This window comes from Aedes albopictus, chromosome 2 (genome assembly GCF_035046485.1).
Source record: "Aedes albopictus strain Foshan chromosome 2, AalbF5, whole genome shotgun sequence".
Lineage (NCBI taxonomy): Eukaryota > Metazoa > Arthropoda > Insecta > Diptera > Culicidae > Aedes > Aedes albopictus.
Genome location: NC_085137.1, coordinates 14772553 through 14787986, shown reverse-complemented (window position 1 = coordinate 14787986; position 15434 = coordinate 14772553). Strand labels below are relative to the sequence as shown.

At 42.2% G+C, this 15434-nt stretch overlaps 1 protein-coding gene across 1 annotated transcript; it reads left to right on the top strand.

The window, feature by feature from the left end:
* Positions 1–392: 392 nt before the first annotated feature.
* LOC115266501 (dynein regulatory complex protein 9) lies at positions 393–2180 on the top strand. Its single transcript, XM_029872749.2, has 3 exons — positions 393–1196; positions 1374–1796; positions 1858–2180. Exons 1-3 carry the CDS (start codon positions 828–830, stop codon positions 1996–1998), a joined length of 933 nt encoding a protein of 310 aa, XP_029728609.2. The 5' UTR covers positions 393–827; the 3' UTR covers positions 1999–2180.
* Positions 2181–15434: the final 13254 nt, after the last annotated feature.

The following is a 15434-nucleotide window of genomic DNA, read 5'->3' as shown; positions in this document are numbered from 1 at the left end:
TCAAAGTCGACAAAATGGTCACTAACACCCCTTTTGAATCTGGGCCCCTCATTTATGATAAACAAAAAAAAATACTGCAATGGAATATCCTCTCAATCGGGTGCGCACTCCGGTAGAAGTTAAAGTTTCGGCTTAAAAGCTTTTTTGTTCCCATCCAATCCCAGTCGGTATGGCAACCAACACGCGCGCCCGCGCGGATTTAACCCTTTGGAGCCGAAGGGGTCATATATGACCCCGGCGATGAAACCGAGCATAACAAACGTGATCGACACCAGCGAGGTTGCGTCGAAAGCGGTGAAAAAAATCGGCTCCAAAAGGTTAAGGAAAAAGGGATGCTACTTACATGCGCGGAAGGACTGATAAGCCAGAGGCCAAATCTCTTCGCCAGGCTAAATGGATAGAGTGTAATTCAATGGCCGCGCACGTTTGTTGGCTCCCGATCAGCTCAGCTTGGGGAATGCCTTTTTTCACTCTCGATCCCCCGATGGCGACCGCGTGACCGGTAGATATGAGCAAATGTAGCATACCGTATGTAGTCGGCTGATTGCGCGGTTGCGGTTGGTTGGTACTTACACAGAAGCTATTTCGAGTTAAATGTTTCTTTGTACAGCATGCGCGATATCTTATCGGGGTTAATTCCTTTTTGGTGGAGATGTTTCTGCGGTGGCTCAAAGGCAGAATGCCGCTGAATGGTGGTTGGACGCACAGAACATATGCGGCTGCCGTTGAAAATCTGTGGGAAAATCGCAAAAACTCAGTAAGCTTGGGTTTCATTCCTGCGTGGAGGACGCTTGTTTCCGGTTGTCAATGTGCCCTGCTAGGCCGTAATGGATATCATGGAGCGGGACGAGCAAATCGGTATTTGTCAGCTATTACACCATGCCATCCGGAAGCTGGAGCTTGTCTCGTTGAATCCGATCAATGACGAACTTTTGGATCCAACCGGGTCGTATTCCATCGGAGATCTATTGAAACAGAATATTTCGTACCTGGAACGTTTCTATCAAGTAGTGCACGATGAAGAATCAGATAAGAAGAAATTCGTCAGGGAGAGCATCGATTCTCAGAATACGAATAATGAAGAGAATCCGTTCAGTCATTGGCACTTTGTCAAGCAATACAATGAGATCAATGACATGGAGGCAAAGTTGGAGAGTATGGAAAGGATGTTCGAAAATCTTCATCAGAATAGACATGTAAGTGCACTAAACGGCTTCAGACGTTTCGAAGGCCAATTTGCCAATTTCTTCCAAAGTTACGGTACAGTTATTGGTTTTATCAGGTTTTATTTTATAACTCAAATTAAGCTATTGATGAAACTTTAAATATTATTAGGGATATACACTCCAGTTGAACATAATCCAAATCCACAGGAACGCAAGCAACTGGATATCGCCTGTAACCGGTTCGTCACCAAGTGGGAGCAGATACGCCTAGAACAGCTGAACCAATCGCTCACCATCCGGGAGGAAAGCTTCCGCCGGGACGTAGCTCTTCGAGAACGGGAAGTTGAATCTGGTCTGAGAGCGGCTCACCAGATAAAGGACTACTACGACTGGCAACTGGCCAAGGTGGAAACGGATATCGATGACTGGATGGATCGGTTCCATCGGGAAAAGGAACAGGTCGATTTCCGCTGTCAGAAAGCTCGAGCCCAAATCAGAAGGTGGAACGAAATGAAGAAGGAGCTTGAAGGCATAGAAGGGGAAATTAAGAAGTTGGAAACGCAGGAAACGGAATATTCGAAGGAAGCTGAACACAAGCGACTTTGTCAGAAGTATGCTGTTAGACTGCAGGTATTTATCTACGTCATACAGTATGTGACATGAATGTTTCTAAGTGGTCGGATTCTTTTAGGCTTGGTGGCGTGGTGTAATGGTTCGCAAAGGATTCGGTCCATTCGGAAAAGGTAAAAATAAAAAGAGCAAAGGTAAGAAAAAGGCAGCAAAAGGATCTAAACCAAAGTCCAAAACGCCAACCAAAAAGGTAAAGAAGTAACGAATTATACATTAGGACGAATATATCTCTTGTAAAGATTTACATCGAACAAATATAACAAATTTCCAATTCAAATCATCCAGCTGAAAACCATCATTCACCGTGATGAAAAATAACTGCGATAAGTTTACAACGCCAATAAAAGTACGACATTTCGATAAATTGTTTATCGCACCTCGGAATTGCCACTAAAGGGTTCGTATGTTAGCTACTCTGACATCAGAAAAATATATCCCCCATTTCATAGTGCTCATGAGCGTTGAAACAACTGTCAGTTTTAACTGCAGCAACAGCAGCAGCAGCAGCAGCAGTTGTGGCCTTAAGAAGGTAAAAAACAAAATCCTTCCTCAGTGCAGCAGCCCAGATAAATTGATCAATAAATAAAATAAATGAAAATAAATAAACATTCCCACGCCACTGTCTGTCGTGGGTAAAAGGTTTATGAGGAAGTTATAAACATTGGCTTTTAGTTCGGGAGTCGCTATACATGACCATTTTTTTTTCTGTTGGGGACATAGTACCACTGCGACCATTAATTTGATCTATTGTGGTGTCATCCTCTTTATTTTTGCCGTACTGAAAAGACTCATCACTATGGAGAAATGATCATCCTCACAGCTATTGGCGTGTTCCCCAATCAGGTACTGCATTTCGTATGAAATCCAATACCTGCTTGGGATGAGAGGCCCAGATTTCCCAAGGCTCCATGAAGCCCTTATCAGGGTAACCGCGGCGCTTTTGGCAAAGTGCAGCACACTCACACAATAAATGCTCAGAGCTTTCGCTCTCAAATTTACAGAAACGACATTTGTTATCTTGTACTTTCCCAATTATACTTAAGTAATATTTGCAAGGGCAGTGGCCTGTTACTATTCCAGTGTAAATACTTAAATCAGGGCCCATATAGCCGAGGCGGTAAACGCACGGGTATTCAGCATGACCATGCTGAGGGTGACGGGTTCGATTCCCGGTCGGTCCAGGATCTTTTCGTAAAGGAAATTTCCTTGACTTCCTTGGGCATAGAGTATCTTCGTGCCTGCCGCACGATATACACATGCAAAATGGTCATTGGCAGAGGAAGCTCTCAGTCAAAAACTGTGGAAGTGCTCATAGAACACTAAGCTGAAAAGCAGGCTTTGTCCCAGTGAGGACGTTACGCCAAGAAGAGATAGAGAGAGAGAGAGAGACTTAAATCATGTTTGTTCAGGTTCATTAACCTTAGTGTTTTAGATGCATCTGGTTCTATGAACCGTTTAGATTGACGACAATCTGAAGTATTCGACCAGATAAGTTTTATTTTAGTTTTTTCAATGTTCCTTAATTCCATTTTTAGGGCACAAGGAGCTATTCCAAAAAACGGCTCAGGCCCAATAAATTGTATGGATGACCCTATTTTTGCTAACTGATCAGCTTTTTCATTTCCTTCTATTCCGCAATGTCCAGGAACCCAGTACAGATTAACCTTATTGCGATAGGACAACTGCTGCAGTAGCATGGTACATTCCCAAACTAGTCTTGAATTGTAGATTTTGGACTTCAAAGCATTTATAGCTGCTTTGCTATCCGAACAAATACATATATTAGCATTTTTGTAGCGCCTTTTGAGACAGATGTCGGCACATTCCAAAATAGCATAAACTTCGGCCTGAAAAACTGTCGGCCACCTTCCTAATGGTAGTGAAACGTTAACTCCAGGGCCTACCATGTTATCTTGTTTCGAACCATCAGTAAAAAAGATTGTTGAGCCAGATCGAAAATTTGGTTTTCCAGCTGCCCAATCCTGACGAGTCACGTCGGGAACTCGAAATGAATGATCAAAAAATTTACGTTTTACCATGAAATCTTCATTCATTAGGTATATTGGACGGATATTAAAAGTTTTTAAAATGCTCATATGTCCTCTTAGATCACTACTGGTGGCTCTCGAGGACCTTCTTAGTCTCAGAGCACTTTTAACAGCATCCATTTGTATAAATTTGTGTAAAGGAAGAATATTTAACATCGCGTCTAGGGCTTTAGATGGTGTAGTACCCATTGCCCCAGTTAGTGAAGCAGTTGCAAGCCTTTGAAGCTTGTTCAACTTGGTTTGCGTAGCATTTTGTTTGGTTTTTTTCCCACCAAACAATAGAAGCATAAGTAATAGGGTATCGCGCTACTTGGGCGGTGGTTTTCTTCGTCTGTTATTTTCGTCTGTTTTCCACTGTAACTCGGTCAATTTTGAACCGATTGACTTGAAATTTTGTACACGGGTAGATACTATACCTATCTCACCGCATTCCAAGAATTGTGTCAATTGGTTCAAGATTGACTGAGTTATAGTGGAAAACAGACGAATATAGAAGCCACCGCCCAAGTAGCGCGATTCCCTAATAGGTTTCACGATGGCCGTATAAATCCATAGAATCATCTTTGGTTTTAGCCCCCTTTTGTTTCCAAAAGTTCTTTTGCAGCCCCAGAAAGCATTTCTTGCTTTTTCTATCTGTTGTTCAACATGTTTGTTCCAACACAGCTTGCTATCTAGTATGACTCCTGAAAATTTTACATTCAAAGATAAAGACAGCATCACCAACTTTACTATTACTTTAGAGCTTTTAGTAGAACTTATTACTTCAGACTCTAGTTTAATTTAAAAACACTTCACTAATACTTTACTTTTGCAAAAGAAAATAAAAAATGAATAACTCTTTTAAAGAAAAACTAGAAAGGACGAGCAAATTCCTTTTAATTCTACTACTGTGACTACTACTACAGCATCACCAAGTTTCAAAACTGAAAAGGTGATTTTGCGTCTTCTGGTAAACGGGATTATTGTAGTTTTTGCAGGGTTAATATTCAACCCTTTATTTTTACACCAGGTTAAAGTGAAATTTAACGCTGTTTGCATCCGATCAGAGATAATCTTATCGTATTTTCCGCGGAAAACAATGACAATGTCATCTGCAAAGCCAATTACAGGTCGGACTCGATTATCCGGAGTCGGGTTCTGGCGCTTACCAAAATAATATCTCGCAAACGGAATGCCGTAAAAAGCTGAAATTTTGACTGATTACTAATCAAAGTTGGTTTGACAAAATGTCAAAATTTCAGCTTGATAGAGCATTCCGTTCACCAGATATTCGTTTGAGAAGCATCATAATTCGACTCCGGATAATCGAGTCCGACCTGTACTTCGAATCCATGATACTGTAATTTGTCAAGGAGATCATCAACAATTAGGGACCAGAGGAGGGGAGAAATGACTCCCCCTTGAAGACAGCCCTGAACAGCTGTTACTTTTACAACTGAATTCCCAAGATATGCTGATATTTCCCTTTTAGACAGCATCACTTCAATCCAATCAATTATAAGCCTAGAAAAGCCTCTATTTCTCATGGCCCTTTTCATCGACGCAAAACTAGCGTTGTCAAACGCACCTTCGACGTCAAGTACTGCTGCCAGAAGTATTTCTTTATGTTCAAAAGTTTTCTCTATTTTTGTTATTAATGAATGTAGAGCCGATGTTGTTGATTTGCCCGTTTGGTAGGCAAATTGAGCCCTGTTTAATGGTTTATCATTAAGTATATTAGACTTGATATACTCCCACAGGGCCCACATAGCCGAGGCGGTAAACGCACGGGTATTCAGCATGACCGTGCTGAGGGTGACGGGTTCGATTCCCGGTCGGTCCAGGATCTTTTCGTAAAGGAAATTTCCTTGACTTCCTTGGGCATAGAGTATCTTCGTGCCTGCCACACGATATACGCATGCAAAATGGTCATTGGCAGAGGAAGCTCTCAGTTAATAACTGTGGAAGTGCTCATAGAACACTAAGCTGAGAAGCAGGCTTTGTCCCAATGAGGACGTCACGCCAAGAAGAGAGAGAGAGAGAGAGACTTGATATACTCGTCTATAAGTTTTTCCATTAGTTTTAGAAAGATCGACGTAAGACTTATTGGCCTATATGACTTCGGCGACAATTTGTCTTTTCTATTAGGCTTGGGTATGAAAACTACTCTAACTTGTCTCCACTTTGTTGGAATGTACCTCAGTAGAAAACTAGATTTGAAAAGTATTATCAAAATTGGAATAATTTTATCCTTGCACTTTTGTAAATGCACTGGTAAAATTCCATCTAAACCTGGAGTTTTAAATGGATCAAAAGAGTCTAGTGCCCATTCGATCTTTGAATATGTGAAAATGTAGTTTGCTAGGTCAGTGTTTTCCGATCCATTAGTTAATCCACAAAAACTGACATCTCGACTGCTTTGAGCAGAAGGAAAAGGAAAAGATCCTGGAAAATGAGTTTCCATCATTAAATTCAAGGTTTCTTGAGAATTTCCAGTGAAAGACCCATCAGTCTTTTTTAGCGTTCCAAGACCATTAGCATGATCTTTGGAGAGAACTTTTTGAAGTCTTGCAGTCTCAGGAGTACTTTCTATGCCTTCGCACATGTGTCTCCAATTAAACCGCTTTGATCTTCTAATTTCTCTATTATAGTTTGTTAAAGCCTCTCTGTACGGAGACCAGTTTAGGGTGAGTTTTGCTCGATTGAATTGTTTTCGAGCAGTTTTTCTAAGTTTTTCTAATCTTGGATTCCCCCAAGGAACGTCTCTGCTACTGGAGCGTACCTTAGTTGGACAGTTTTCATTGTAAGCTTCTGTAATTGAAGTAGTGAAGCAGTCAGCTGCTTTTTCAAGTTCAATGGAAGTGGTAATGATATCAGAAATCAGTTCATTTTGATGTAGTAGTCGAGAACAATATAGTTCCCAATTCGTTTTTCGAGGATCTTTAAACGTTTCCCGTAGAATTTCTTTTGCTTCAAGCTCGAATAGAATTTGTTTATGATCTGACAATGAAACTTCATCAGATACACTCCAATTTTCTATTCTACTTGATAATATTGAGCTACAAAGAGTTAAATCCAACACTTCTTGCCTTATGGCATTAACAAATGTAGGAGAATTTCCCCTATTGCATATGTCGATGTCATTTTGAGTTACATGACCATATTTATTGCATGAAATGATAACAGTTTTCTTTTTCCCTGGGCTTGGATTATATCTTCCAGGAAGCTTTGATTTCAGGCATGTGGTCGATGGCCTTTGCAGTAATGATTAGAATAGCTGAATGTATAATCAATGGCAAACAATTCTGTAAGAATCAGATCTCCAAGTCATCTGATATAGTTATACTGATCATGACGCTGCATAGTATATCGAACATTTGTCGAAGTCATTTATGTGCCGGGAAAATATAATTCCAAGTTGGAGAGAATATTACAAACTGAGGGAGGGTAATAGGCCCAGTCAGACCCCTGAATGGGCAATGTGGGTTAGTTTATGGGAATGCCATTGAAGGTTTGTAATATTCTCCGAGGCTTTCGAAATCCAACAGGGCGCGTCCCCGGGTTGCGGATAGGGGGAAAAGGGAGATTTTTCACATTTGTACTGTAATCAGCCAATGTGGTATTATCTCCTATGGTGTTGTAGTGCGAATGAATGATCTCATTCTATGGGAATTCGAACCTTGTAATGTATTGTTTATCAACTTCAATTTTCTAAGCTTGATAAGGTTTTGAAGACAAACATGAGATGAGAGAATTGCCTAATAGGAAAGTCACATCAGCAAAGCTTTTACATATGCAAATGCTATCCATGGGGTCATGTCTAGCATTTAATATGTATGGCAATGACTGATTCTTACCTAGCAGGGGTACTACAAGACCACGCGGACAATTCGATTAAAGGCTTAATTGGGGATAATATATTTTCCAGAACTGAAGGGACATTTTTTCCGGGGTGAATGGCGAGTCGGAGAGGGTAGAAGTTTCCGTTTGTTATAATTGACAAAATAAACAATCGGGCGCTTTTTCTTTCTATGACTTGCTTGGTATTTTGTGAATTATTGTTTTTTGGTTTTGGAAGGTATGCGATTCACTATTGAGCCTTAAAATTATTTTGCATCTGAATAGCATTGATATTGTCAAGTCTGTACCAACACCCTAATCCCACACCAAAATACCCTTTTCCTATCCCATGGCGTTTATGTGGTCAGCAAAGACTATTCAGCCATTACCCCTCCTTATCATCGGCTTTGGACTGACTTGCGCTCTCATTGCCCCACCAAATGCTGCAAAATGAAAATGAAAATGAAAATGAAAATGAAATGAAATGATAACAGTTTTCTTTTCAAAGTAGTAATCCTTCATAAGTAAATATCAAAATTTTCGTTTATAACTGTACTGTAAACACAAGAAATTCAAAATATTTTGATTTTTTTTTTGACATTTGATTTAAAACTTTTTTATGACAAACGACGGTATTGTCGACGTTGCTGATATTATGTGTATTTTATAGACGAATTCAATAAACTGATGTTTCCCGCTACGCCGAGCTCCCCCAACAGATTAGACCACGCGTGGACTTTGCTGTGAGGCGCCGTCCACAAATTACGTAACGCTCTAGGGAGAGGGGGGGAATACGCCCGAGTGTTACGGCTCTTACAAAAATTTTAAGTTTTTCATACAAAAAAGCGTTACGGAGGGGGGGAGGGGGGGGTCAAAACATGAGGATTTTAGCGTTACGTAATAAATGGATGCTGCCTGATATCCCCTGCATAAGCTCATATTCTTGACGTTAACCGAAACGGCACGAAATGCGCGGCGGAAACTCGCGCGCGCTCGCGCTTATTCACATGTTGGACGGTTCTCTAAAGGCCGCCAGTCAATGTTTTACAAACTTGCCTTGGCTCAGCAGTAGTGGGAACACGCAGACGCGGCCGCGGCCTTTCCTAGGCCAGCCACCTCCGCACCCAATAATCGGGTATATCTTTGGCGATCATGAGCCCATTAGCCAGGAACAAGCCACAGTTGAGAGTTGAGCGGGGAAGAACAGTGCCACAGAGCTTCCATTTGAGTTTGTTTGCCTGCCTGTGCACGTATGGCTGGAACGCTGCTGATCCTGGTGGGTTTTATGAAAAAAAGGTTGGTGGAACACATGGGTTCGTGTCTGGGAGATTTACTGTCATTAATCTCATTAGATGCGTTCATGGGCAAATGACGCTAATGAGTAACTGACCTATGGCATGAGTTGTTAGGCAAAGGATTATTTTTTATGACTTGAAAAAGGGTAGAGCAATATGCAAGGTTGCTCACTACATTTGTAAATATGTATGTTTTTGATTTTCCAATTAGATGATATTTTGCATGATTCGTGAATAAACCATATCTAAAAATCAGTTTATTAAGATTGCGACCAATGCACGTATGTAGTATGTAACGTGCCTCTGGAGCTGACCTACTGATGTAGTATGTATGTTGAAGTCCCAATTCTTGGCAACTGTCATAAAACCTAAAACCTTTTATTTTGGTTCTTTGATGGTTCTAAGAAAATCTTCTAATCTTTTTGACTAAAAAATGTTACTTGGGCTATAAATCAAACGTATTACAGTGTATTAGGTGGCTGCCCTGGGCGATTCTCATCAATAATTTTCAACCTTTAGTCATCACATGGGTTCGTGTCTGGGAGATTTACTGTCATTAATCTCATTAGATGCGTTCATGGGCAAATGACGCTAATGAGTAACTGACCTATGGCATGAGTTGTTAGGCAAAGGATTATTTTTTATGACTTGAAAAAGGGTAGAGCAATATGCAAGGTTGCTCACTACATTTGTAAATATGTATGTTTTTGATTTTCCAATTAGATGATATTTTGCATGATTCGTGAATAAACCATATCTAAAAATCAGTTTATTAAGATTGCGACCAATGCACGTATGTAGTATGTAACGTGCCTCTGGAGCTGACCTACTGATGTAGTATGTATGTTGAAGTCCCAATTCTTGGCAACTGTCATAAAACCTAAAACCTTTTATTTTGGTTCTTTGATGGTTCTAAGAAAATCTTCTAATCTTTTTGACTAAAAAATGTTACTTGGGCTATAAATCAAACGTATTACAGTGTATTAGGTGGCTGCCCTGGGCGATTCTCATCAATAATTTTCAGCCAAATTCCCACAATGAGGATTTTAGGGGTTTTCAAGGACTTGAAAGCGTTTCACCAGATATCGGGGGTTTTGAGGGAGCTTCAGGAGGCTTCAAGGGGGTTTCCGAGGGATTCATGGGCTTTCAAGAGAGCTTCAATGAGCTAAAACGGATTTCAAATTGGTTTCAGATGGGATTAAGGAGTTTCCGCGAGTTTCAAGAATTTTCTAGAGCATATTCAGCTTCCCAAACTTCGTTTCGCAACCCCGTTTGCAGGCGCGCTTTGATTGTCCTACGGCAAGCGGAATGACGACAGACTAGGGGACGCGAAAGACAAGTTTGGAAAACTAGGCTCTATAGGATCTCAGGAAGGTTTCAAAGAGTTCCTATGGATTTTGTTGTCAATAGGGTTTCAGGGCACTTCATGGGGATTTCTCGGGAGTCTCAGTGAAGTTTCAGGAGAGATTGGAATGTTCAGAGAAGTTTCATGGCTTTGCTTTGCGATTCAAAGGGTTTAAAGAGCTCTTCAGAGGGTTTAAAAATACTTCTTAGGTTTGAACGTAGTGTCTGTGACTCTCGTAGGGTGAGGATTAGGAGAGGTGTTAAGGCGTTTGAAATGGGGCACTCTTTAGTCTTCAGGAGAAATCGAAAGAAGAAAAAGGGAGTCTTATATTTTTTTTTAAATGCGTGCCGCTTTCCGATAACTTTTGCACATTTTGAACGCCTTATTACACCCAGACCAGTGAACGAAAGCATTTTGTACTTTGTGTACGTAGAATTCAGCATATGTGTAGTTCCGTGTCAAAAAATCAGCTCAATCCACCAGAGCAATCCATAGTTACGGCATCTCAAAGTAGGTCATTTTGTATGAAACACAGCGTTTGTCCGATCAATAGGACGCAATCAATGAAGTACTAGATTGAAATTAGTGAGCAGGATTTTTTTATGGTAAGATGATCAATTCTCCATTTCTGCATAGAAATGGTGCAAACAGCATGGGTATCATGATTTATTGACTAAAGGGCTTTTTGCAGTACAGAAGGAATTTGTCGGCCTATCTTGATGCATGGGGAATTCTTTGCCTGAATCGCCCAAGAAACCATTTTTCTTCGATCGCAGTACGCCTTCGCAACAATTTAAATGACAATTTAAATGGCTGTCACTGTTGAAAGTTTCTGCCAGGAATCGGTCAAGAACTTTCATGAGTGATTTCTTTTGAACACGAAACTGCGCTTAAGGACTGTTTGCAGTTTAGAAGGAATTTCTCAGCTTATCTTGATGCATGGGAAATTCCTTGCCTGAATCGCTCAAGAAACCGGTTTTTTCTTTGATCGCAGTACGCAGTAGCGAAGAAATGACAGTTCAAATGGCAGTCACCGAAGAAAGTTTCTGCTAAGAATCACTCAAGAAGTTTCTTGAGCGATTTCTTTAAAACTCGAAACTGCGCTTTAATTTGATACTGTTTGAGCAAAAGTTTGGGTAACTGTGTTGTTGAAATTGCAAGAAATAAATAATACAACAACACAGTTACCCAAACTTTTACTAAAACAGCATCAAATTAGTCAAGAAGTCACAATACCCACGCTCTAGGACAGGATAAGACAACTAGTCAGCCCAAAAGAGACCAATTTGGGGACCAGTAATCTTAGCCCACGCTGTTTGCACCATTTCATTTCAGAAACGGAGAACTGATCATCTCACCATACAAAAATCCAACTCACTACTTTCAATCTAGTAATTCACTGATTGCGTCCTATTATGCTAGGCTCTACGCAAGGTTGTTTCAGGATCATTTCAGAAGAGATCTAGGGCATCTTAAAGAGGTTTCTAACCCTTTTAGATGGTTTTTAGTCGCAATTTCGGGGATTTAAGGGGTATCAGGAGCGTTTCATAAGAAATCAGGAGCATTTCAGAGCAGTTTTAGCGCCCCATTTAAGGGGTCTCTGGAGCAAGTTTGCGAAAGACTTTTCATGAGGATATAGGGAGTTTCAAGGGTTCTTAGAAACGGTGTAACGGTGTAAGATGTTAGGTTTTTCGCACAACGATGGCGTAGTGCACGTTCAGCGTGCCTGTCTGGGTCATATTGAACCCAACATCCTACTACGGTTAAAGAGCTTGTCAGGGATTTTTAAAGGGTGTCAACTTGGGTGCCAATGACATTTCAGGGGGTTTGAAAAGATTGAAAAACGTTTCAGGGTTTTAAGATGGGTAAATGATCTCAGGCGTTTTAAGGGGTTTCAATTGGTTTCAGGAGCGTTTCAGAGCGTTTCAGTGTTTCAGAGAAATTTATGGACGTTTCAAGGGGTCGTTTCAGATGGTTTTTGGAAGCGTTTTAGGGGGTTTCATGATAGTACCATGGAGCATTCTATGGTGTCATCAAGAAGTTTAAGAGGATTGCAAGGTTTTTTTCTAGCATTTCAAGAAATTTTGGGAGATAATCTAAGGGGGTGTTAAAAGTATTTGAGTGGTTTCATGAGAGTTTAAAGACAGTTCTTGTGCCACCTAACCATAGAATACCTCAAAAAAAAAAACATTTGAAACCGATGGGATGCCCTAAAATGACCTTTAGACCCCCGGAGGTCCTCTGAAAACCCGTAAAACGCCAATTAATCCCTCTGTTAAGGAGCCCCCAACACTATTTGTACTGTCGCCCTGCACTATTTGTACTGTGGAACTGTCCATACTGCCCTGATTCTTATCAAAATTTGACAGCGTTAAACTATTATTTTAAACTGTTCTCAGTCAAATTTTTAGCCATTTTTATGAATACTTTAAAAGTAAGAACATTTTGAATGTCACAATAAAAAAAAACATGCTTGATTATTAGAAATTTCTCTTCCGGAAGCTGCTGGATACAGTTGCTCTACTTTTCCTCGCTTGCAATGCTGACGAAGGTCAGCGCAATGTGTCACTGTCACACCTTGCTGCATTCCAACGTTAGCTGCTCCGACGCCGTCGCTTCGTACACGTAGCCTTCATCGAGATTGTCAGCGATCATGCAGCGGGCTTTGGCATCGACCTAGGGATCCTTCCTCAGGCGTTTCCCCAACATCGGCCTCTTTACCCCCATAGGGTACTTGTCGGTAGCTCCGGTGACCCATATCCCCTTCACACCTAGGCCCGCGAGGTCGTATAACTTTCTACATCTTTCTTTAGGTGTCTAACTAACTGTTCGAGCCCATCGGACGCTCCGGTGGAAAATGTGCCCCACTTTCCCCTACGAGCATGAGCAACTCCACTCCAGCTCCCACAAACGTAAACACGGCAGCGACAGCGAGCCCAGCGCGGGACCACTCACCACTAACGATGATGATTGATGATGACAGCTGCTTGCGAGCGCGTGTCGTCGCGGCGGCACCCAGTTGGACGAACGCGTGCATGCCGCGCGTGAGTGACTCGTGAGTGACTTCCACCAGGCAGTGCAGCCAGATGAGGAGAATATTCTGGAATGATTTAATCGCCAAAGTTGGAGAACATTCTAGATGCACGTTGAGGTGCTATATAAGGAGAGCACCAATCCCGACAGAAGAAACAGTATCATTTGACCCGGCTAACGGTCAAGTAGTATTAAGTGATAGAAGTGAAGTGTACTTACAAGCGTTGGCGTGGCTTGAACAACGCCAAGCAAAGTGTACGAAGTGCAATAAAGTGGTTTTAAGTGAAAACCCGTGTGTTCTTTCTTGCGAGAAAGAAATTCCCCGTTTGAGGCACTGCGGAGCCCCAAACACTAACCATCCTTTCATATTCCTCAGCAGTCGCAAGAACGACGCCAGGGCAACTCTAGACTGTTGGAGGATTGCGTCAGTCTTGTTGAGAAGTCAGAGAGAAGTCTCCAATCTTTGTGTTTTGGTATCCGACGGGAAGGAGGCAATCCTCACAACTGTGGTCTATGGCTATACTACCTACGAAATTTGTGCGACTAGATTAATGTTTATTTTTACTTTTTCAGTGGTAACCAGGTAAATGATTAAACCATGACAATTTCTCGTACGCTTTTTCGCCAAGGAAAGCACCCCATTAAACCCTATCCAATTTCCAACTCCAGATATCTATGAAGTGGGCCAAGTTCTTGGACATATTCTAAATAGATATCTAATCAACATTTCCTCCCCATCCCCGCTGATCGTAAGGACCTGGCCAGGTGTCGAGAGTTCGTTAAATGAAAGGTTTGTCAAGTCCCAGGCAACTTTTCTGGCGCATTAAACTTCTCTATCGACAGCCACCCCAGGATGTGTACGGTCTGCTATGCTATGCTATGCTACTCTTGATCTCGAAGCGTTGCGTGGATCCTCTCGCCGAGATAAACAAACTCACACACTGCGAACTTTTCTCGGTTCTGGAAACCGGAAGTCCAAGTCATGCGCAGCGAACAGCGTATACGATGGTTCTTCGTTCAGAAACGCGATAGTGTTCACGGCATATTTGCCCCAGTGCATACCACGGTTGGCTTTGGCTGTACAACGTGAATGTTACAGTTTAGTTCTGCAGCTGGCCTGACGAAATGAAGCAGCGGGTAGTGACAATCCTCACAGCCTTCGATGTTGCAGCGGAAGCTTAGCTTGCAGCCGGCGGTACCTTACTCATTCAGCCGTAGTTGCCATAGCTTCCATATGCGCACCACTTCTCATCGCTCTCCGAGATGAAGCCTCTGAAACTTCTCGCAATTCTGGATCCGGTGATCCACTCTCCCACAAATTCGGCAGGGCTTCCTCACCCTCCTGGGTAGACTCGAACTCCTACTCTCTTCCACGTCGTGTGAATGCACATAACCATCGTGCGTTCTCACTGGCGTAGCCAGGGGGGGGTGGTTGGTTTAGGGTTAAACCCCCCCCCCCCCCAGTGCAAAAATTTTGGAACGAATGTTCAGTATAAAGCGCTTTGCGACGAAAACATTTTTCGGCTGCGCCGCTATTTTTAAACTACGAATACAATTGCTCATTACTGTTTACAAAATGTAAGTGGCAAACCAAACAAGGTATCATTGACCGTTGAAAACCCCTCCCAGAGACAATTTCTGGCTACACCACTGTGCGTTCTGCTTGTCGATCCTTTCTTTGATCCGGATTCTCCGCGGCGGAGGAAGTCCTTCTCCGTACGCAGCGACCTCGCTAGCGTCCTTCGCGAATTCGCGATCCTTGACAGAATGTTGGATAACGTCCGCAGCGTCACCACTTTGCACTTCCTGTGATACCGTACCCACAACAGCTGGGTGTCAGCCGGCAGCTTCTCTGTCAGCTCCTGAATCAGAATCGGGTTTACCAAGTGCGTAGTTAGCCCGGTCGCTTCTAGGTGATCAGCAAGCTGCTGAACTACCACTTCGAAGCTGATAAAACTCGCCGGCCGATCCGCTTTCAGTGGCGCTGCATTACGAACCTTCGCTAACAGCATGTTGAGCAGTCGCTCTGGCCTACCGTACAGCATGCGCAGTGTCTCCACAATCTTTGGGACGGATTTCGGCAGAAGTAGTCTGCTCC

Excerpts from the sequence above, each read along its gene's own strand:
- LOC115266501 (XM_029872749.2), top strand. The coding sequence starts at position 828 with ATGGATATCATGGAGCGGGACGAGCAAATCGGTATTTGTCAGCTATTA. Across the intron at positions 1,197-1,373 it reads ATCTTCATCAGAATAGACAT|GAACGCAAGCAACTGGATAT; the intron begins GTAAGTGCACTA and ends CCAAATCCACAG. Across the intron at positions 1,797-1,857 it reads AGTATGCTGTTAGACTGCAG|GCTTGGTGGCGTGGTGTAAT; the intron begins GTATTTATCTAC and ends GGATTCTTTTAG.